General features: G+C 35.5%; 1 protein-coding gene across 1 annotated transcript in view; it reads left to right on the forward strand.

The window, feature by feature from the left end:
* Positions 1-21,860, forward strand: part of loxhd1a (lipoxygenase homology PLAT domains 1a) — a gene marked incomplete at both ends in the record, with an annotated part of 39,244 nt that overhangs the window by 2,588 nt on the left and 14,796 nt on the right. The window contains 25 exons of the mRNA XM_081390490.1: positions 904-1,018; positions 1,302-1,313; positions 2,806-2,886; positions 2,978-3,162; positions 4,267-4,365; positions 4,442-4,593; positions 4,699-4,822; positions 6,606-6,856; positions 6,935-7,070; positions 8,043-8,203; positions 8,442-8,528; positions 9,725-9,860; positions 10,352-10,506; positions 10,913-11,073; positions 11,385-11,461; positions 11,779-11,975; positions 13,166-13,358; positions 13,565-13,725; positions 13,831-14,007; positions 14,258-14,399; positions 15,335-15,486; positions 15,635-15,768; positions 20,400-20,551; positions 20,639-20,743; positions 20,820-20,948. Coding sequence (XP_081246616.1) covers positions 904-1,018; positions 1,302-1,313; positions 2,806-2,886; positions 2,978-3,162; positions 4,267-4,365; positions 4,442-4,593; positions 4,699-4,822; positions 6,606-6,856; positions 6,935-7,070; positions 8,043-8,203; positions 8,442-8,528; positions 9,725-9,860; positions 10,352-10,506; positions 10,913-11,073; positions 11,385-11,461; positions 11,779-11,975; positions 13,166-13,358; positions 13,565-13,725; positions 13,831-14,007; positions 14,258-14,399; positions 15,335-15,486; positions 15,635-15,768; positions 20,400-20,551; positions 20,639-20,743; positions 20,820-20,948 — 3,474 coding nt within the window. The remainder of the gene's footprint in view (positions 1-903; positions 1,019-1,301; positions 1,314-2,805; positions 2,887-2,977; positions 3,163-4,266; positions 4,366-4,441; positions 4,594-4,698; positions 4,823-6,605; positions 6,857-6,934; positions 7,071-8,042; positions 8,204-8,441; positions 8,529-9,724; positions 9,861-10,351; positions 10,507-10,912; positions 11,074-11,384; positions 11,462-11,778; positions 11,976-13,165; positions 13,359-13,564; positions 13,726-13,830; positions 14,008-14,257; positions 14,400-15,334; positions 15,487-15,634; positions 15,769-20,399; positions 20,552-20,638; positions 20,744-20,819; positions 20,949-21,860) is intronic.

Here is a 21,860-nt window from a genome sequence, read left to right on the forward strand (position 1 = left end):
CACCTCATGGGATCACAACACTAAGAGATAGTAAATCTTTTCCTGGATTTTTTTGTGCGTTCCCGAGATTAGACCTTCCTTAACATAATGCCGAAACCCGAAGTCTCTAGGTGGTCTGGTTGAGGAGTAGATAGAAGTGCAAGATTGGTGCGCACAGACGCACAGAACAGAAATCATGAGTTAATAATCGCAATTTTGTCCGGTGGAAAATTGCGCTAAAAAACTAGTAAAAATTGATGTGTTTTGAGTGGAGCCGGGAAGTAATCAAAATATTTGTTTAAAGAACCTCTAAGACTCATTAAGAACTTTTTTAAATGTTTAAAGAATTATAGCAACTTAAGAACCTTATACAGCCATAATAATTCCTGAAATTAGGGCACAATGATATCGCCACATGCCAAGATAAATAGGTTTGTAATGGGTTTTGGTATGAAATTATTAATTGAAAACCCATGATGATTGGTTAATCTCTGTCCAATTAATCCCAGTTTGGGGGACCAGTATGCATTGCGTTTGTGAACATTTTGATTAATTAAAGCATTTTCCATATGCCGGAACGTTACTCCTACACGCTGCTCCTCTGGATAAAACATGCATTTGGTTGTCACAGGTCTTGCAGTGGTTCAGAGAAAGGTAGAGGTCACACCGTGAGCATCAGGTCCATGTCGTACTCTCACTCCATTAACATGGCTAAGTTACAGAGATATTGCTTACAGCGATTCAGCTTATACAAAAGTGGGTGAGCTTAGAATAACAAGTTGTTGGGTTACACGGGATATACCTGAGCACTCTGCATTTGAGACTACAACCCTTCTAATGTTATGCTAATGAAAACAAGATGCTTTCTGTTGGTGGAGGTCGGGTATAACTGAGATATAACCAATATTTCTGCTTTCTCCTCAGTGTACGAGGTGGTGACCATCACGGGTGACGTTAAGGGTGCTGGGACTGATGCTAATGTGTTCGTCACCTTGTATGGAGAGTTTGGAGTGAGTCCCAAAGTTCACCTGGCCAGCAAGTAAGTTATGCTTCGACTCTGCATCTGTACATGATGATCTTAATCTTGAGAGTTTCCAAAGTCAAGTCATTTTTCTTAAAGGGATCGATGCATATCAAGATGTGTTTACTAACTACTTGTAATTGTTTTGTGTTCTCAAATCTTTCAAGTGTCAGCTGAATTTTCTGGTATTTTTGAGGACGTCCGTGGTGCAAAATAAGTAGGAATTTCTGTGGATTTTGACAGTGACAGTGCATATCTGTCATATTAATTATTTCATTTTGTATTCTCCTTCAATCTACAGCACAGAAAAGAGGTATAACATTAACGTGGCCACCTCATCTGCTCGTGTGTGGCCGTGCATTGCTTTTTTGCGCACAATGCTGTACAAGAGAACATCCTGCATGCTTTGACCATCTCATTCACTCCTACACATCTTTGGGAAACAGATATTGTTTCCTTAGCAGGGCTATATGATTATTCATGAAATGAATTATTCATGACATGAATTTTAATCATGCTCGGCTCATCCATTACCCTCGGTCACATGGTGCAAAGCACAGGATTTGCTCTCCTCTATACAGCATCACCATGGACATTCATCTGAAGGTGAAGAGATTCATGTGACTTTCTCGTTGAATCAATGAGAGGGTACAGTCATATGGCATCACTTCCTTTTGTGGTCTTTCAGGAAAACTTGAGAAGTTTACGCATATTCAACACAAAAGGTAGGCTACTCATAAAAATCTCCACACACACATATAATGTCCCATCATGTGTGCGTGTTGATTTTTTATGAGTACGACGACAGACCCTCAAAACTCTCCCTACAGTAATCAGTCATCCTGATCAGTGCCGATCAATAATCGGTGAGTGATTTAGAAATGAATTGCTAATGGGAGAGTTTTTACTTGCTCAGATGAATGTCCAAACGGTTAATGTTGCATAATGACTCGTAAAAATTAGAAAGGAGAAAAAAGGACAGATGCAGCTTCAGAAAAGTTTAGAAGAAGATGAAGAACAATTCATAAACTGTCTATTCATAAATCATTTGGAAGTTTAGCTTATATGTCTCCAAATTTTGGATTTTACAACCTATTTGAGAAACGTTGTATATTTGGGTAGCTGGTGCATCTCACGAAACTTGTCAAGAACATAAACGGGTTAAATTTCACCCTGATATCTAAAGAAAAGTTATTTTACTTTAAGGAAAGGGAGCCTATAGTTATTGTGACAGTCCTGACACGTTTTCGTGGGATTCATCCAGTCAGCAAAACTAATTTGTTATTTATAATTTCATCAACACCTTCTCAGAGAGTTTCACCAGAATAGGACAGAAATGTTTTTGGACTGTAATTGTCCGACAGTCAACATGCAACATTTTGGAATCGAGATGATATTTAACAGAATCTCTGAATCTGTCTAAATGTCATCATTTCCAAAGTTTGCTGGTGCGGTTTCAGCGTGCTGATCTCAGGTGACATGTGTGTTGGTTTCACCGCATCGGTAAGTCCGTGTGGATGTGTGTGAGTAATTTGGCAGTGTGAGTGGATGTGTAATTCATACTGGATGATTTTTAATTCATGCATTTTGCATTTTGATTAGAGAGATGCTTTTGCAAAAGCCAACGCCAGAGACCGTAGAATGATATGTGGGTCAATGACAGTGACAGATGGTTCTCTCATAAACACACTCTCATTCATAGTCAGTCTCAGACATCGATGCATTACAAAGTTAGAAGCTTGATTGACTGTCACAGTAAATCGTTTAGTTTTGAGTCTATTCACTGGTTTATTTGTCTATTTCAGGAGCAGAACAGCCTTCGAAAAGAACAAGACTGACGTCTTTAGGATCAAAACTCACAATGTTGGGCCAATAAAGAAAATTAGGTACATGCGTACGTCCGCATACATCCAAGAGTAACTACTTTAAAGGGAAGTCTTAAAAGTTACAGTTTGTGATGTACTTCCTGTGATGCAGAATCGAGCATGATAACACAGGCATGAGTGCCAGTTGGTTCCTGGACCGAGTCATTGTGACTGACATGAATAGGCCACACCTCCGCTTCTTTTACGCCTGCAACAATTGGCTGAGCAGAGAAGAGGCAGACAAACTTACGGTCCGATATCTGTTGGGCAGCCTAAACCCAATGGACATTCCAAAACGTATGTTGTGACCTTTTATTTACAATACATACTTGCACAATGGACCACCATTACTGGACCACCTAAAAATGTGGCAATAAATTGTCAAACTTTAAATTAGACAAAATTCTTACAATATAAAACATGCTTTTAGGTTAAAATGTTAGAACATAATTTAATTTAATTTAATCTAATTTAATTTAATTTAATTATTTTACTGGATCACCTGAAAAAATTGCCATTAATGTGTCTTTTTTTTTCTTTTCTTTTTTTTTTACAATTTTTTCTTTTCACACTATTAGAACATTTTATTTTATTTTATTTTATTTTATTTTATTTTATTTTATCACCTGAAAAATGTGCCATACATGTGTCTAGAACAATTTTTAAAATTTTTTTTTTTTACATTTCTTACAGTTTTTAAATAAGCATTTAAGTATTTAAGATATCATCCAAAAAATGAATTCTATTGTTATGTACACATCCTTATGTTGTCCCAAACCCATGTCACTTTCTATCTTCCATGGAACGCGGTAATCCTTAGTCAATATACAACCAACAGAACACATACACACATAACGCTACATAAATATGACACACTAGAATTTTTCCATTGACACCTGTAGAATACGTAAAGTACATCAGATAAAATTCTACGTCTCTCAAATAAAAACACTAGTAATAAATACTACATAACCTATAGATATACTTCATGCAGTATTTATATGTTTTTCAATATAAACCATAGATAACATCACATAGATCATGTTATCGTGACCATAGATGCACAGACATCACCAGCCCAAACCAGACTCAGGTTGCATACAGAGGATTAGGAGAAATTTAGTAGTAGAGTAGAGTTTCAGGTGGGGATCACAATATCACCAGTCCAACATTCCCATATACCGCTGACAATATAACATTACATCTCACAGAGAGAGAGAAAGACTAGATGTCACAGCTGTTTCTAAGAAAGACCTCACTGGTGGTTTCTGGTGCTCCATGGGTTTTCCAAAAAATACCATGGTGTAATCATAGTTAATGGCCAAGAAACATGGTACATGTCCATAAAATGCAAGTTTTACCTTGCATATGTGTTAATGTGTGTGTGTTCATGTATTGCAGAGAACAAGTACATAGCCAGTGTCTTCACAATGGATGCTAAAGGCAGTGGGACTGATGCTGACGTCTATCTAAATATTTTTGGAGAGTTTGGGGATACAGGTCAGAACTAAAACCAGTCGATGTTTCTGTGTGTGTTAGTGTTTTATGTTGCACAGTCTTGGTGTGATGTTTGCAGGAGAACGGAAGCTGGTCAGCGATGGAAAGGACACTTTTGAGCGCGCTAATGAAGACAAATTCACCATCGAAGCACCAAATCTCGGCAGACTTAGGAAAATCACCATCGGACACAACAACAGGGGGTCTTCTGCTGGTTGGGCGTGTGATAAAGTACACAAACGCACTTTTGAAATATTATCCTCATAAAGAACGTCTTGTGTCTCTCTCCTCTGTGATCAATATGGTGTGTTTATGTGTTATGGTGATGTGTTTTAGGTTGTAATTGATGACATGGGGAATAAAGAGGTTTATGAGTTTCCTGTTGATGCATGGTTTGACATCTCAGAAGGGGACGGCAAAATACAAAGAGATGTGCTTGTTGGGGCCACACAACCAATGGGTAAGAGCTGTGTGTGTTTGTGTGTTATTTGATTAAAATGCTATATTGATGATTAAATAATCCTAGGTTAAGTAGCTGGAAAATCAAACATTGAGTTCTACTTAAACCCTGACATGTAGTATAATAAAAAAAAAAAAAAAAAAAAAAATGTTTATTGAACCTTTTGTCAAAATATAAAAGAAAATCTAAAAAAGTTTGCATATGTGTTTTATGTTTTGTATCATATTTGATACATTAGGCTTTTATTGCACATATGTTATTCAGAGGCCCAAACTGAGCAAAAATATGCAATTTAGTGCAGATGCTGATATTTATATGGCCAAAAAGTAAGAAATTCTGATAGCTTGTAATTTAAAGGGTTAGTTCACTTTGAAATTAAATGTTGGTATGTTTTAGCTTACCTCAAGGGCATCCAAGATGTAGGTGTCTTTTTTTCCGCAGTAGTTTCAATTTTGATATTTTTAGGTCAAACCGTTCTTGTCTGTCAGTCATATAATGCAGGTCTACGGTCACTGTCTCAAAACACAAGCACAGAGTCCAAATTAAAACAATTCCCCATCGTCCAAATTAAACAATTCCCCATCGTAAGTACACATTGATGGCCTAAGACACGAAACGAGCGGTTTGTGTGAGAAAACGAACAGTATTGTTTATACCTCTTGTAACACAGCCACGTCCAAGTGATCTGAGGGCGCGGGCGCTTCCTGCTGTGTGACGTGTGCGCAGACTGGTGCATAGATATATATACACTAGATGTCGCCTTGGCTACGGCAGTTCATTGGAACGAATGTCTTTAAGGCGACATCTAGTGTATATTAGATATAGTGATACACTAGTGATCTGTATATATAGTGATACACTAGTGATACCAAGTGATCTGAGGCGCGCGCCCTCAGATCACTTGGACGTGGCTGTGTTACAAGAGTTAAAAACAATATAAATACTGTTCGTTTTCTCACACAAAACGCTCGTTTCGTGTCTTAGGCCATCAATGTGTACTTACGATGGGGAATTGTTTAATTTGGACGATGGGGAATTGTTTTAATTTGGACTCTGTGCATGCTCTTTGAGACCGTGACCATCGACCTGCATTATACGACTGACAGACAAGAACGGTTTGACCTAAAAATATCAAAATTGAAACTACTGTGGAAAAAAAGACACCTACATCTTGGATGCCCCTGAGGTAAGCTAAAACATACCAAAATTTAATTTCAAAGTGAACTATCCCTTTAAATCAATGAGATCTTTATAACAGTGTAGCAGACTACTGACATAAAATGCATTTAACAGTTGTAACTCTATATCTCCCAATAATATGTCTATTAAGACATATGTCTATATCTCCCAATAAGATGATTATTAAATGCTTAGTTTTATGATCAAACATATAATGCAATCAAATGCAGGATTTGAGAGATGTGCAAATAAATGTTCCTCAAAAGCCTGATGGATCATATTTGATACTCACATTTTAACATGATTTTTCTAAAAAAAAAAAGAAAAGAAAAAAAGATGTATGAATAATCAAGTAAACAAAATTTTGTATTTTTACGCTTACTTTATAAAAGTCAGTAAAGATTTCATAGCAAAAACACAACCTTGAGCTGAAAGGTTTTTCCGATTATACTAAAAGGTCTTTTAGTCGCTAAAACGGTATGAAATCAGACGACAGACGGCATGTGCAGATTTTCAGGACAGTTTTGATCATGCTGATAATTTAAAGGCCTTAGAAACGATTTCTCAGAGATTTTGAATGTGTTTGCTGTGTATGTGCGTGTAGCGATCGTGTATAACGTACAGGTGATGACGGGTGATATCCGTGGAGCGGGCACTGACTCTAAGATCCACCTCGTAATGCACGGTCATAAGGGAATTAAGAACAGTGGCAAGTTGTTCCTGGAGGGCGGCACGTTTGAGCGCGCCCAGATCGACATCTTTAACGTGGAGCTGCTGGAACTGCTCAGCCCGCTCAGTAGAGTCACCATCGGACAGGACAACGCTGGGATGGGCTGCGGATGGTATTGCGAAAAGGTGCGTGTTGGGGCTATAATTGCTTTCATTACTTATTCATACATACAATGTGCGATCTATCCTCTCTTTCTCTCCCAGGTGACCGTATATTGCCCGTTCACAGGCTTAGAGCAGGTCTTTCCCTGCGGACGGTGGTTGGATGAAGATGAGGGTGATGGACTGGTGGAGCGAGAACTGTACGAGATGGTCTCACTAAGACATAAAAAGCAAAAGAGTGAGCAAATTATCAAAATATTGCTCTGTTGAAACAGTCAGGGGCAAATTTGCATTAACATTTAGTCATTTAGCACACACTTTTATCCAAAGAGTTTTACAGATTCACTAAACATGATGTATTTTAGTGTAAAGACATGCATCTTACTCACTAACCACTACATGTGCTGGAATAGTGCTGTTGTATTTAAACTAAGTTATTGTCATTCTTTCAGTGCAATCATGAAGTCAATGACCTATTATTTCAAAATGATAATGCAAAAAGTAAAAAAAGAATAAAATCAATAATAAAATAAAATTGTATTCATAAAAATCATAACATTAATTAAAAAAGAAAATTATATTCATAGAAAATAATAACGTTATAATTATATTTTTTTCCCAAAACAATGATAAAATAGTTACTTTCATAAAAATAAAATAAAACCAACAATAAAATTAAATTGTATTCATAAAAATAATATATATATATTTTTAAATAGCACCAATAATAAAATTATATTTATAAAAATAGCATTAATAATAAAATAAAATAATATTCATAAAAAATAACACTAATAATAGAAAAACAGTAATCATAAAAATAATAACATCCATAATAAAATTTAATTATATGTATAAAAAATAATTAAATAAAAAATTATAATCTTTATCAAAACAATGATAAAATAAAATGACATTAATACAAAACAATAAAACCAATAATAAAATAAAAATGTATTCAGAAAAATAATAATAAATAGCACCAATGATAAAAATATATTAATACAAAATTACATTAATAATAAAATTATATTCAAAGAAAATAATAACATCAATAATAAAAAAAACAGTCATCATAAAAATAATAACATCCATAATAAAATAAAATTATTAAATCAATGTTAAAATTATAATCATCTAACAAAAAACAAATACTGCTGAATGGACTCTTAAACCATCAAAATCTTTTCTGTGTGTTTGTGATTCACAGAATTCCCCTGGTCTCTGTGGATCTTTACGTCGGAGATTAAAGGTGCCGGCACCGATGCACAGGTTTTTCTGCAGGTGTACGGAGAAACCGGCAAGAGCGATGAGATGAAACTCGAGAGCAAATCTGACAGTTTTGAACAGGGACAGTGTGACAAGTATATTGTATGTCTGCTTGTCTCTTTATCTTTGTGTCTCATTCTATGAATAAACAGCGGTCCCAAAACATATTTGTACACTTCAGTATTCAATTTATGAATTTCATTATAGTAGATACGAATTTAGCGAAGTTTACTATTTCTAATGCAGTGATATTTCTAAGTGTCCAGATATTTTTCAGGGCCACTGTAGTTTTGATAATGTTGAATTGTGTAAAACATTTGCAACTTTGCTGGTGCCCTAGATTGAGATGCCCGATATCGGGAAGATACGCAAGCTGAGAATCTGGCACGAAAAGAGGAATCCGTTCTCTGGCTGGCACCTTGGCAGGGTGAGAGACCTGCACTAGAGGCTCGTGCACTATTACACAGAACCAATTTGTCCATTTCACACTGTAATCATGATTTAGGCAAGCAAGCATCCCGTTTTCTCAGCTACTGGTGCCATTTAAAGTGACTTGTGCACTGTACTGCTAAAAATAAATGCATTAGTGTTTCACAAGTGAGTCTGCAACCAAAAAAACTCAATATGAACTCAAACATTTGATCTGGTCCTAATGGTCTGTGCTATGCTATATGCATACCACAGATGCTATATGCATATATTTTTTTAAACAGTCCTGTGGTGAAAATCAAGTTTTTTATGTTTTTTATGTCTAAGACAAACCATGTGCAAATTCATCAGTTAACCTGATGGTTGAGTATTTTCTCCTTAAAACTGCATTGCTTCAAAAACTGTCCCTCTTTCCTACCGTCACAAACATGTAACCAATCCCATCAACGTGCGGGGCATGGCTTTGTAGCGGCAATTTAGCGGGTGAATTATGTATATGATGTATATTACGATGTTATGATGAACTATATTCCTTTCTCCACTGGCGTTTTGAGTTGTTCAAAGCATTTCTAACTAAGGATGCTGGATTGTTAGAAGGCAGCTGTGTGAATGGGAACATGGTTTGTGTAACATTAGCAAGACGTTATTAGCTGTTTGATAACAGAAGTCAATCCAAAAGCTAATCACATTAATTACCATTATGTGTCCGACGTTGTAGAGAGCGTTACATAAAACGCATTACCATTCTGATACGTCGACTCGTAGACGACCCTGTGTTATTCACTCTTCCTCTTCTTCTGAATCAGTTCCAAAACATATTATGGATGAATTAAACTAATATTTCCACTTGCCACTGTACAGCGTTTGCTACAGTTGACCAAGTGGATCAGATAATCTGAGCTGGTGTGAGTGAGTGGAGGCGGGGCTAATTTGCATATTCATGAATCCGCGTATACTAAATGAAGCCAGTGTGTAGAGTTCAATTCAAGCTATTTTAAAGCATGAAGAACCTATAAAAATGTTTAAATATGTGATAAAGGATAAAGGGATAAAATGATTGACTGCATGGGGACTTTTTATATTATAATTACTATTTAAATTATAACTTTACATTCTTTCTGAATTTTGTTTGTCCAGGATGTTGCCAAAGCTCTAAGCATTTTCTTCTGATTTACTGTGTTTGTCTGCATAAAGGTGACGTTGATGAAGACCCTTACTAGAGAGAAATACTCATTTCCTTGTAACCGTTGGTTGGACATCAATGAAGACGACAATGAGATCGTTAGAGAACTGCCAGCTTCTGGAAAACTTGTGCCAGAACCTTTACCAAGTGAGAGAACACAATGCACAAAATACAAAACACGTCCGTTCAGTCTTAAAGATAAAGGTTCAAGTTAGAGCCTAAACCATTTTAAGTATCAACAAAACTTCAAACTACAAAGAAATTCTTTAGTTCTTGAGAAAACCATTTACATGGTAGTACTGGTTCTTTAAAGAACCCAGAACTCAAAACCCAGATCTGAAGAACCAATGATGAAACATCAAGAACTTAAACTACAAAAAAACATATAACAACTCGAGAGCCCCATACAGTGAATAATGGTTCTTAATAAAAATAAGGTTCTTTTTCTAACGCAAGTGACTTTGAACAACCAATGATTAACCTTTACGTGTTTTGGTCTAATGGAAGATAAAATCCCAATCACAGTCATGCATTATATCAATAGTTTACAGTTGGGGGAAAAGCTAAGATTTTTTCCCGAATTGATGTTTACATACATATGTTTTTTAATTTGACATTATTTTTGTGCCAATTAATAGTTATTAAATACCGCGTGACGATTTGCACGGGAACCATCAGTGGAAGTGGAACAGACGCCAGTGTTTATTTGAACATCATCGGTGAATTAGGAGACACCGGAGAGCGTCTGATGTTCATGAGCAAAAACAACGTCAACAAGTTTGAGAAAGGAAACGTGAGTAATAACATTTAACATGCTGGCATGAGACACTGAATGATATTAGAATGACTTCTAAAGAATCACGTGACACTGAAGACTAGAGTAATGATGCTGAAAATTCAGCTTTACATCACAGGAATATATTACATATTAAAATATATTCAAATAGAAAACAGTTATTTTAAATTCTAATAATATACCAACATTTTTGATCAAATAAATGCAGTCTTAAATTTAACATTAAATATTTATATATAAATAAATAAATAGCGTTATTAATAGCATATTTCCGGTTCATTTTGAAAATGAAATCTAAAGATAAACACATTGCATTGTGGGATACAGAACTAAATACAGCACAATGTGCACAGAATGTATACTATATACTGCAGGAATAGTAAGTCTTTATCTCTTTTCTCAGGCTGATGAGTTTCTGGTAGAGGCGGTCACACTGGGACAGATCCGGAGGATTAGGATTGGTCATGATGGACGAGGCGGAGGCTGTGGTTGGTTTCTGGATAAGGTGATGATCAGAGAGGAGGGACAGCCTGAGGCTTCATCCATCGAGTTCCCATGTTTCAGGCAAGACAATCTGACAAACACCATGTTTAATATGTTTATTAGATGTGGGAAAGCTTACATAGCAGTATAAGTACGTACCCATATGTGCGTGTCTGGCCGGGGAAAGAACATGGGAGAGTGGTGTTTAAGTCAATTATGTAGTTGAGAAAACAGACTCTGGTTACTAATGGACACTAAAAGAGTGCAGAGGAAACCCTACCTACACCAACCAGAGAGTTCGGTTACACACATGCCTACAACACACACACGCACAAATGCACACATTTACACACTCACCTACTGTATCTCTCTCTCTCTCTGTCTCATCTCAGGTGGTTGGATCGTAACGAAGACGACGGACAGATTGTGAGAGAGTTAGTCCCTACTGATCATGGTCAACGTTTGTTCAGTGAGTGCACATATGTACATACAAATATAATCACACAAAAATGTCAAATGTGTGCAATAATGAAACAAATAAAGTGCAAAGTGTGCAATAATGAAACAAATAAAGTGCAAATTGGTAGCATACACATCCCTCTTCAACAAGCTGCACGATTTAATGCATCATTCATCTCTGTAGCACCAACACGGCTTATTCAAATCACTAGTGTGAGCAACATGAGGACTGATGCATAACTTAGCAAACATCACTAAAAGTATCGACAATATGATTCAACATAGAAGTTTGTAGAAAAACTGAAATAGAGTGTGTGTTTATTCCAGCTGTTGGCTATCACATTGCGATAAAGACAGGCAGTATTAATGGTGCCAGCTCAGATTCAAAGGTGTTCGTAAAGCTGTACGGAGAGAAAGGCGACACCAACAAGATGCTGCTGGTCGTCTCTGATAACGACTTGGGGAACTATTTTGAGACGGGACAGACAGACATCTTCACAATTGAGACCTTTGACATTGGCAAGGTATGCTACCTGATCAGGTTAGTCCCATTCACTCAATTTGTAGTTAAAATTCTATTCTATTCTATTCTATTCTATTCTATTCTATTCTATTCTATTCTATCGAATGTTCATATTTAATCTATTTCCATTGTTTACATTTGTTCTATTATGTTCTGTTGTTCAAATTCTGTTCTATTCTTTCTAATGTTCAAATCTGTTCTATTTTGTTCTATTTCCGTTTACATTTGTTCTATTGTGTTCTGTTGTTCAAATTCTCTTAAACTCATTCTATTCTATTCTATATTATGTTCTATTTCCGTTTACATTTGCTCTATTGTGTTCTATTTTTCAAATTTATTCTATTCTATTGTATTCTATTCTGTTCTATTCTATTCTATTCTATTCTATTCTATTCTAATGTTCATATTTGTTCTATTTCCGTTTACATTTGTTCTATTGTGTTCTGTTCTTCAAATTCTCTTAAACTCATTCTATTCTATTCTATTCTATTCTATTCTATTCTATTCTATTCTATTCTTTCTAATTTTCAAATTTGTTCTATTTCCATTTCCATTTGTTCTATTGTGTTCTGTTGTTCAAATTCTCTTAAACTCATTCTATTCTATTCTATCTAATGTTCATATTCGTTCTATTTCCATTTACATTTGTTCTATTGTGTTCTGTTGTTCAAATTCTCTTAAACTCATTCTATTCTATTCTATTCTATTCTTTCTAATGTTCAAATTTGTTCTATTTTGTTCTGTTTACATTTGCTTTATTGTGTTCTATTTTTCAAATTTATTCTATTCTATTCTGTTCTATTCTATTTAATGTTCATTTTTATTCTATTTCCGTTGTTTACATTTGCTCTATTGTGTTCTATTTCTCAAATTATATTCTATTCAATTCAATTCAATTCAATTCTATTCTATTCTATTCTATTCTATTCTATTCTATTCTATTCTATTCTATTCTATTCTATTAGGATAGGTACATACTAACTATGCAACTAACTATCCACAAAGAAATTGTGTTAAGTGTGAGGATGTGGCTCCTCGTATTATGAAATATGATGAATAAAATACATAAACATGTAATTTCATACATTCATACACCACAGCATTCACACTTTGTATTCATGTAATAAAACAAATCTGCCGGATTTGTGTATTTATCGTGACTCCCCTCCGCTCTGTGGGAGGGTCCTGTAGATAAACAGGTTGCTGATTGGCCACACTAACGAGGGCCTGCGAGCTGGTTGGTTTCTGGACAGCGTTCAGATCTGGGTGCCGGTGCACGGGCTGCAGTACATGTTCCCCAGTCACCGCTGGCTCTGTAAGGATGAGGCTGATGGGAAGGTGGAGGTGGAAATCTACCCAAGTGAGACTCTGGAGATAGAGAAATGTACGTATTTCATTTGCATTTATACGTTTGACAAATGCTTCCCAAAGTTCTTGCATTCCACGGGAATTAAACTCTTGAAATTGGCGTTGCAGGCACTGTGCTATTTCAATATAAGCACTCAAAATTTGACTGTTAATAGTGAGATTAATGCTCAGATCAGCTACTGTGAATTAAAAATGATTAATCAGTGTTTTTCTAATCGGCAGTGATCAATTATGAAGTTACCGTAGTGACAGGAGACGTGTGGGCCGGAGGAACGAATGCGAATGTCTTCCTGCAGATTTATGGTGAGGAAGGAAAAACTGAACTAATACGGCTCAAGAGCCGATCCAACAACTTTGAGAGAGGAACCACTGAGATCTTTAGGGTGAGTACATGAAAATCTAACTGTATATTTTAAAAGCTAAATGATACGTTTCTGGAATCTGATTGGTTGTGTCTGAATAGAATTCTCTTTCATTGGTTGATTAAGATCGAGGCCCTAGATGTGGGGCGTGTCTATAAGATCCGGATCGGCCATGACGGCTCGGGAATAGGGGCTGGATGGTTCCTGGAGAAAGTGGACGTTAAACGGCTGATCATGGCAATGGTGAAACCAGAGAAAAAAGAGGAGGAGAAGAAAGACAAGAAGAAGAAAAAGAAGAAAAAGGTCAGTTTGGGGACAAACCAATTTGACATGTGACCATTAGCTCTTTGCTTTTACCCGTTTAAACAAAACAGGTGTATTTTCTCAATGAGAACTTAATTTAGACTTAAATTAAGTCTAGAGTAACTTTAGTCAAGTCCTAATTGTTTAATATTGTGAGGGACCAAATGTAAAATTTTGACAAATCAGCTATTGAAAAACTAACATTGATCGACTACTAATCTGAATATTTACTTTCTACAATCATGAGTAGGAGGAAGAAGAGGAATCCCCAGGGGAACTGAAGGAGGTCGTTCGAACTTTCAGTTTCCCATGTGGCCGATGGCTCGCTCGTAGTGAAGAGGATGGAGAGATACTCGTCGAGCTGTGTGCTGAGGATTTCGAAGACCTAGAGGGTATAGAGAGAGATTCAATGCTTTAAGGATATATGGATAAAAGCTGCTGATATACTGTATTTTTATATAATACATTTTAAATCAATTTGAACTTTATTTAAAATTCATAAATTAATATATATATATAAAAATATATATTAATATTATATATATATATATATAAATATATATAGAATATATATATATATATATATATATATATATATATATATATATATATCATAATTAAAAAAAATATTAACAACTAGGGCTGTGGAACAATTAATCACGATTAATCGCATCCAAAATAAAAGTTTGTGTTTACATAATATATGTGTGTGTACTGTGTATAATTATTTAGTATATATAAATACACACACATGCATGTATATATTTAAGAAATATTTGCTTAAATATACTGTATATATAAATATTATTTGTATTATATATAAATATAAATATTTTATATATAAATAACACATTTTTCTTAAATATATACATGCATGTGTGTGTATTTATATATACTAAATAATTATACACAGTACACACACATATATTATGTAAACACAAACCTTTATTTTGGATGGGATTAATCGCGATTAATCGTTTCACAGCCCTAAATTAAAAAATTGTAATGAAATAAAACATATTTAAAATGAACATATTCATAAAAACGGTCAATATATATACATTTTGAATACATAATTATAATATAATATAAATAATACATTTATTATTTTAAATGCATTTTTTTTCCTTTCAAATGTTTTCCTTGTAAAGTCTGCTTGAGCTATTTCAGATAAGTTTAATTTGATAATAAAATTAATTAGTTTGCTCTTTTGTTATCTAATGCATTTAGATTACAATTCTATGTGTGGTTTAAGTGTTAAAGTCCTCCTATTGTGCTTTTTTGAATAATATTAAAAAAAAAACTCTTGTGTGTTCATTTGTTTTAGACAACTCATATGAAGTTCATGTGTTCACTGGGACTGTGCTGGGGGCCGGAACCGATGCAGGCGTTTACATCAACGTCTATGGAGAAATGGGCGACTCGGGCGAGAGAAAACTACGCAAGTCAAACCACCTCAACAAGTTTGAGCGCGGACAGGTGAGTGGAACACAACACACACACACACACACACACACACACACACACACACACACACACACACACACACACACACACACACACACACACACACACACACACACATTCAAACGTGTACAGAATGCATCTGAATGTGGATCATTTTCAGGAGGACGTATTCACGATCACTGGGATGGATCTGGGGCAGCTGAAGAAACTGAGGATTCGTCATGACAACAAGCAGGCGAATGCTGCGTGGTACCTGGACCGCGTCGAGATCTTTGATACAAAAGATGAAACCATGTAAGTGTCATGCACATCTCAAAACACATTCCCTTGGCTTCATAGATAACGGTTAAGAGTAGTCCCAGACTAAAATGCATATCTGAGCTTAAAATATTTTAGATCTTAAAATATGTCAGTGTTTTTTTAAGGCACGTTTATAAAAGCTACTAAAATGCCCTAATTAAACTAAGGCCTAATCCTGGCTTAGTCTAAGCCCTGTCTATGGAACCGAGTCTTAATGTATTCTCAGTTATGTCTAATTTAAGTATCAACTTGGTCTCAGATGTTTCTTGTAAAATGCCTCAGGAGGAATGAAAATAGATGCAGATGAGTGCATTGATGCACAGTAAGAGTAGAGAGCTATACAATTAATGTGGTTACTATTTCAGATCTTTCCGTCTTGGGAATGTTAGATGAGAAATGTTTGAGTTCATATTGAGATTGCTGACTTCTGATTTTAGACTTTGGTATCAAGCAAACCTAAGCATAATTTGAGACATTGTTTAGATCTTCACTGAGCAGTGTTATTTTAGTATCATTAATATACTATGTTGTGTTTATTACATATACATTTAATACATATTACACTTTGGAACACCACAAGTGTGACTTTGTGCCATTTTGTACATGATAAAAGCATTTCAAAACAAACTTCCTGGTTAAACATTAAAGCACACTAGTGTGATAAACTGCAATTTCTTTCATATATATTGAATATTGACAAAATTGTCTACAAATACTGCTTTTTTCACTCAAAAACTGAGGTGCATAAGCTCAGATCAATGAGGCCTACAATCATTCAGTTCCAAAAAGAAATGCAACTCCTGCCCTGATTGAAAGAAAAGAAACTGACAAAAATATTGGATCCAACATTTGGGGATAATACAGCATAACGAGAGATTTATAAGCTATGTTTTGTTGGCCGGTCATTTTTGACCGGGAACACAACAAGTGTAACAAGGTGGGAAAGAAATCCCTAAAAAGTACAAAAATTATTTGGGAAGTAGTTATCCCCCCTATGTGAGCAAAGTCAGGAAGTTTTAATCCAATGCAATAACATTAACTACCATTTTCTGGAAAAAGAAAATTAATTCTGGGTCAAAATGAGGTTAAACTATTTTTACAATTTTTACAAAAACAATTTTTAAAGCTAGGTCTTTTAAACATTAGATCACTCACACCTAAGGCAGTTATTGTAAATGAAATAGTCACAGATAATAGCTTCGATGTACTTTGCCTTACTGAAACCTGGCTTAAACCAAATGATTATTTTGGTTTAAATGAGTCTACTCCTCCTGGATACTTCTATAAGCATGAGCCCCGTCTGAATGGTCGTGGCGGCGGTGTTGCAACAATCTATAGAGATTTTCTCAATGTTACTCAGAAAACGGGTTATAAGTTTATTTCATTTGAAGTACTTGTACTAAATGTTACGCTCTTAGATGATAGAAAAACATCCCTATTATCTCTAGCCTTGGCTACCGTATATAGACCGCCTGGGCCTTACGCTGATTTCCTAAAAGAGTTTGCAGATTTTCTCTCAGACCTATTAGTTAACTTCGATAAAGCATTAATTGTTGGAGACTTTAATATCCATGTAGATAATCAAAATGATGCGTTAGGGGCTGCGTTTACTGATTTATTAAACTCCTTTGGGGTCAAGCAAAACATTACCGGACCGACTCATCGATTTAATCATACACTCGATTTAATTATATCACATGGAACCGATCCAACCGATATAGATATCATTCCACAAAGTGACGATGTCACTGACCATTACATGGTAACTTGCATATTACGTACTCCTGTAATATATCATGCTGCGCCGCGCTATCGATTAGGCAGAACAATCCTTCCATCCACCATAGATAATTTTTCAAACAGCTTATCGGATCTGTCTCAGCTGCTCAGTGAACCCAAACAAACAGATGAACTTGAGGAATTAACTAGCACTATGAGCACCATTCTCTCTGGATCATTGGATATTGTTGCGCCCATTAGATTAAAAAAGGTCAGAGAGAAAAGTAAAGCACCATGGTACAACAATACTACGCGTGTTCTAAAGAGAGAAACCCGTAATTTAGAGCGTAAATGGAAACAAACCAACTTAGAGGTCTTTAGAATCGCATGGAAAGACAGTATGTCACGTTATAAAAAGGCCCTAAAAGCGGCCAGGGCTGAGCATCTACGCAAACTAATAGAAAACAACCATAACAATCCTAAGTTCTTATTTAACACCGTGGCGAGACTAACAAATAAACAGATGTCTCCTGAACAAAGTATTCCATTACAGTTTAGTAGTAATGATTTCATGAAGTTCTTCACTGAGAAAATAGAAAACATCAGAACCACAATTGTAAACGTTCAATCCTCAATCGCGCCTTATAATTCAGCCTCAATTATCACGCCGCAAGAACAATTACAGTGCTTTTCAACTATAGAACAAAAAGAGTTAAATAAATTTATCATTTCCTCTAAAACAACAACATGTTTATTAGATCCCATACCAACTAAACTATTGAAAGAAGTGTTACCTGTAGTGGAAGAGCCTCTCCTCAATATTATTAACTCGTCTTTATCTTTAGGTCATGTTCCAAGAACATTTAAATTGGCAGTTATAAAACCTCTCATTAAGAAACCACAATTAGATCCGAATAATCTAGTAAATTATAGACCCATTTCAAATCTACCTTTTATGTCTAAAATACTAGAAAAAGTTGTGTCCGCTCAACTGGGCTCTTTCTTACAAGAAAATGACACCTATGAAAAGTTTCAGTCTGGATTCAGGCCGCATCATAGCACTGAAACTGCGCTCGTTAAAATCACAAATGATTTACTTTTAGCTTCTGACCAAGGCTGTATCTCAATATTAGTTTTACTTGATCTTAGTGCTGCGTTCGATACTATAGATCATACAATACTCTTAGATCGACTACAAAATTATACTGGTGTTCAAGGACAAGCATTAAGCTGGTTTAGATCGTATTTATCTGACCGCTACCATTTTGTTTATTTAAATGGAGAAAAATCTATCATAACTCCAGTAAACTATGGAGTGCCGCAGGGATCTGTGTTAGGCCCTCTATTATTCTCAATATATATGCTGCCACTTGGAAATATTATAAGGAAACATGGAATTAGTTTCCATTGTTATGCTGATGACACTCAAATCTATATTTCATCACGGCCAGATGAAAACGCTAAATTATCCAAATTGACAGAGTGTGTTAAAGATATAAAAGATTGGATGACGCATAATTTTCTTTTATTAAATCCAGACAAGACAGAGGTACTACTTATCGGTTCAAAAAACCACCCACAAAACCTCTCACAATACAACTTTAACATAGTAGGATGTCCTGTTACTTCATCCTCTACAGTAAAAGACCTGGGTGTTATATTAGACTGCAACCTGTCTTTTGAAAATCATATTTCATATGTAACAAGAACAGCCTTTTTCCACCTTAGAAACATTGCTAAGCTACGTAATATGCTATCAGTTTCTGACGCAGAAAAGTTAGTTCATGCATTCATGACCTCGAGACTAGATTACTGTAATGCGTTATTAGCCGGTTGTCCTGCATCCTTAATAAACAAGCTACAGTTAGTCCAAAATGCCGCCGCTAGAGTTCTAACTAGATCAAGAAAATATGATCATATAACACCGATTTTATCATCCCTACATTGGTTACCTATAAAGTCCCGTATTAATTACAAGGTATTGCTACTGACTTATAAAGCCCTAAACGGCTTAGCTCCAGTCTATTTAACCGATCTTCTATCGCCCTATAATCCATCGCGCTCTTTAAGATCACTAAATTCGAGGCTTTTGGTCATACCTAGGATATCCAGATCCACCAAAGGAGGGAGAGCATTTTCACATTTAGCACCAAAACTCTGGAATAGTCTTCCGGATACTGTTCGTTGCTCAGACTCACTCTCCCAGTTTAAAACTAGATTAAAGACGCATCTCTTCAGCCAGGCATTCATATAATACTTTTAATCCTACAGTTAAATCCGACCTCTAGTTCATAAACGCCAGAGGAGAACTGGCCCCCGACTGAGCCCGGGTTCTCCCAAGGTTTTTTTTTCTCCATTAGGTCACCTGATGGAGTTTTTCGGTTCCTTGCCACTGTTGCCTTTGGCTTGCTCAGTTGGGGATATTTGGGGATATTTAATTGAATTAATCAATCAACGATACTATTGATCAGCATTACCGAACGTAGACGTTCCACTAGAAACAAACATTGATGTATTGTTCTAATTTATTACTGTGAAGCTGCTTTGATACAACCTGTGTTGTGAAAAGCGCTATATAAATAAACTTGACTTGACTTGACTTAAACTAAGGAAAATGATAAATGGTGCATTGGCAACCACCAAATACAATATAAAATTTTATTTTATTTAAGTTAATGTTTCTTTTATTTCCAGTAATTCTTTTTTATGGTTTTAGTTTTAGTGTTAGTTTTAGTTATCTCTGTTACTGAGGTCTTGTTTTTTTCCTCAGATGAAAAACGTCATCCTTAAATTTGCTCAATTTAATCTCATTACTGTGTATGGAGAAACAATTGAGACATTAAACAGATCTCATTTGTGATTTCTCTTTCCTATGGGTTGTGTTGACTGTGTTTGTGTGTGTTCAGGTATTTTTTTCCATGTCAGCGCTGGTTGGCAGTCGACGAAGACGACGGGCAGCTGTGCCGTGAGTTAGTGCCTGTGGATGAAGCTTTCATGAAGAGGGATGAAGATGAAGAAGAGGAGTCGTCGCCTGCTCAACTTGGACTAGAGCAGAAAGGTTTTGAATGTTACACAAGCATTCTGCTTTAACCTATTAGTATTTGTTCATAGCATTTATGCATTGATTGTGTCTGTGTGTGTGTAGCCATGTCAACCACATTCACAATGAGAGTAAAAACAGGGGAGAAGAAGAACGCCGGGACAGATGCAAATGTTTTTGCCATTCTTTACGGAACCAAAGATGACACAGGTAACCTGGAAACATTGCATTTCTGCAGTACTAATAGCCCTTCACCTTAAGAAAAGTGTGTTTGTGTTTGTGTCAGGTATCATTAATCTAAAGGCCTCTAAGAACTATAAGAACAAGTTTGAGTTGGGATTAATTGATGAGTTCACCATTGAGGCTGTGGACATCGGAAAACTCAAGAGAATCCGCATCGGACACGACAACGCAGGTACACACATGCACACACTCACAGCAAATATCACTCTATTAACGCTTAAGTTATTGAAAACACAAATACACTGAATCTACATTCTGTAATGCAGTTGAGGATTGGTCGAGTTCAAATCTGTGCACTGATGACTGACGTGTGTGCGTGTGCTCGTTTGTGTGTTTACACTGTAACGAATCGCTGTTCTTTTTACAGCAAAAAACAGAAGTAATGCACAACTATTCTTAATAATGAACTTATTGTGTTGTTTAGAACAGTGATATCATTTACAGATAATATAAAGACAGGTTATGAGTTTAAAACTGTATTTTTACTACAACATAATCGTAAAGATGTTTCTGCAAGAAAGGTTAATTTTAAAGTATACACTAATGTGGCCGATAGCTTAATTTTTCTCAGTGTAATTGCCTTTGAAAATGCTTCATTATGAAGTGAAAATCATCTATTATGCATCATAAGACATACCCTACCATTCAAAAGTTTAGGGTCAGTAAGATTTTTTTCTGTAATACTTTTGTCACGCCATCGATGCTCGGGCCCTAATGATTTCTGAAGGATCATGTGACACAGAAGACTGGAGTAATGATGCTCAAAATTCAGCTTTGATCACATGAATAAATTACATTTTAATATATATATATATTCAAATAGACAACATTTATTTTAAATTGTAAAAATATTTCACAATATTACTGTTTCTACTGTATTTTTGATCAAATTAAATGCGGCCTTTGTGAACAGAAGAGACTTTCCAAAACAATAAAGAAACCTAAGCGACCCCAAACTTTTGAATGGTAGTGTAAAATGACATAAATGTGTTTCCTTGTATTGTAAAATATATATTTAAAGGGGAACATTTTAAAACTTGATAAAAAAAGTAAACATGCATTTGGCAAAAATGATCTTTTGCGC

The sequence above is a fragment of the Scardinius erythrophthalmus genome (assembly GCF_964197995.2).
Source record: "Scardinius erythrophthalmus genome assembly, chromosome: 17".
Taxonomy (NCBI): Eukaryota; Metazoa; Chordata; class Actinopteri; order Cypriniformes; family Leuciscidae; genus Scardinius; species Scardinius erythrophthalmus.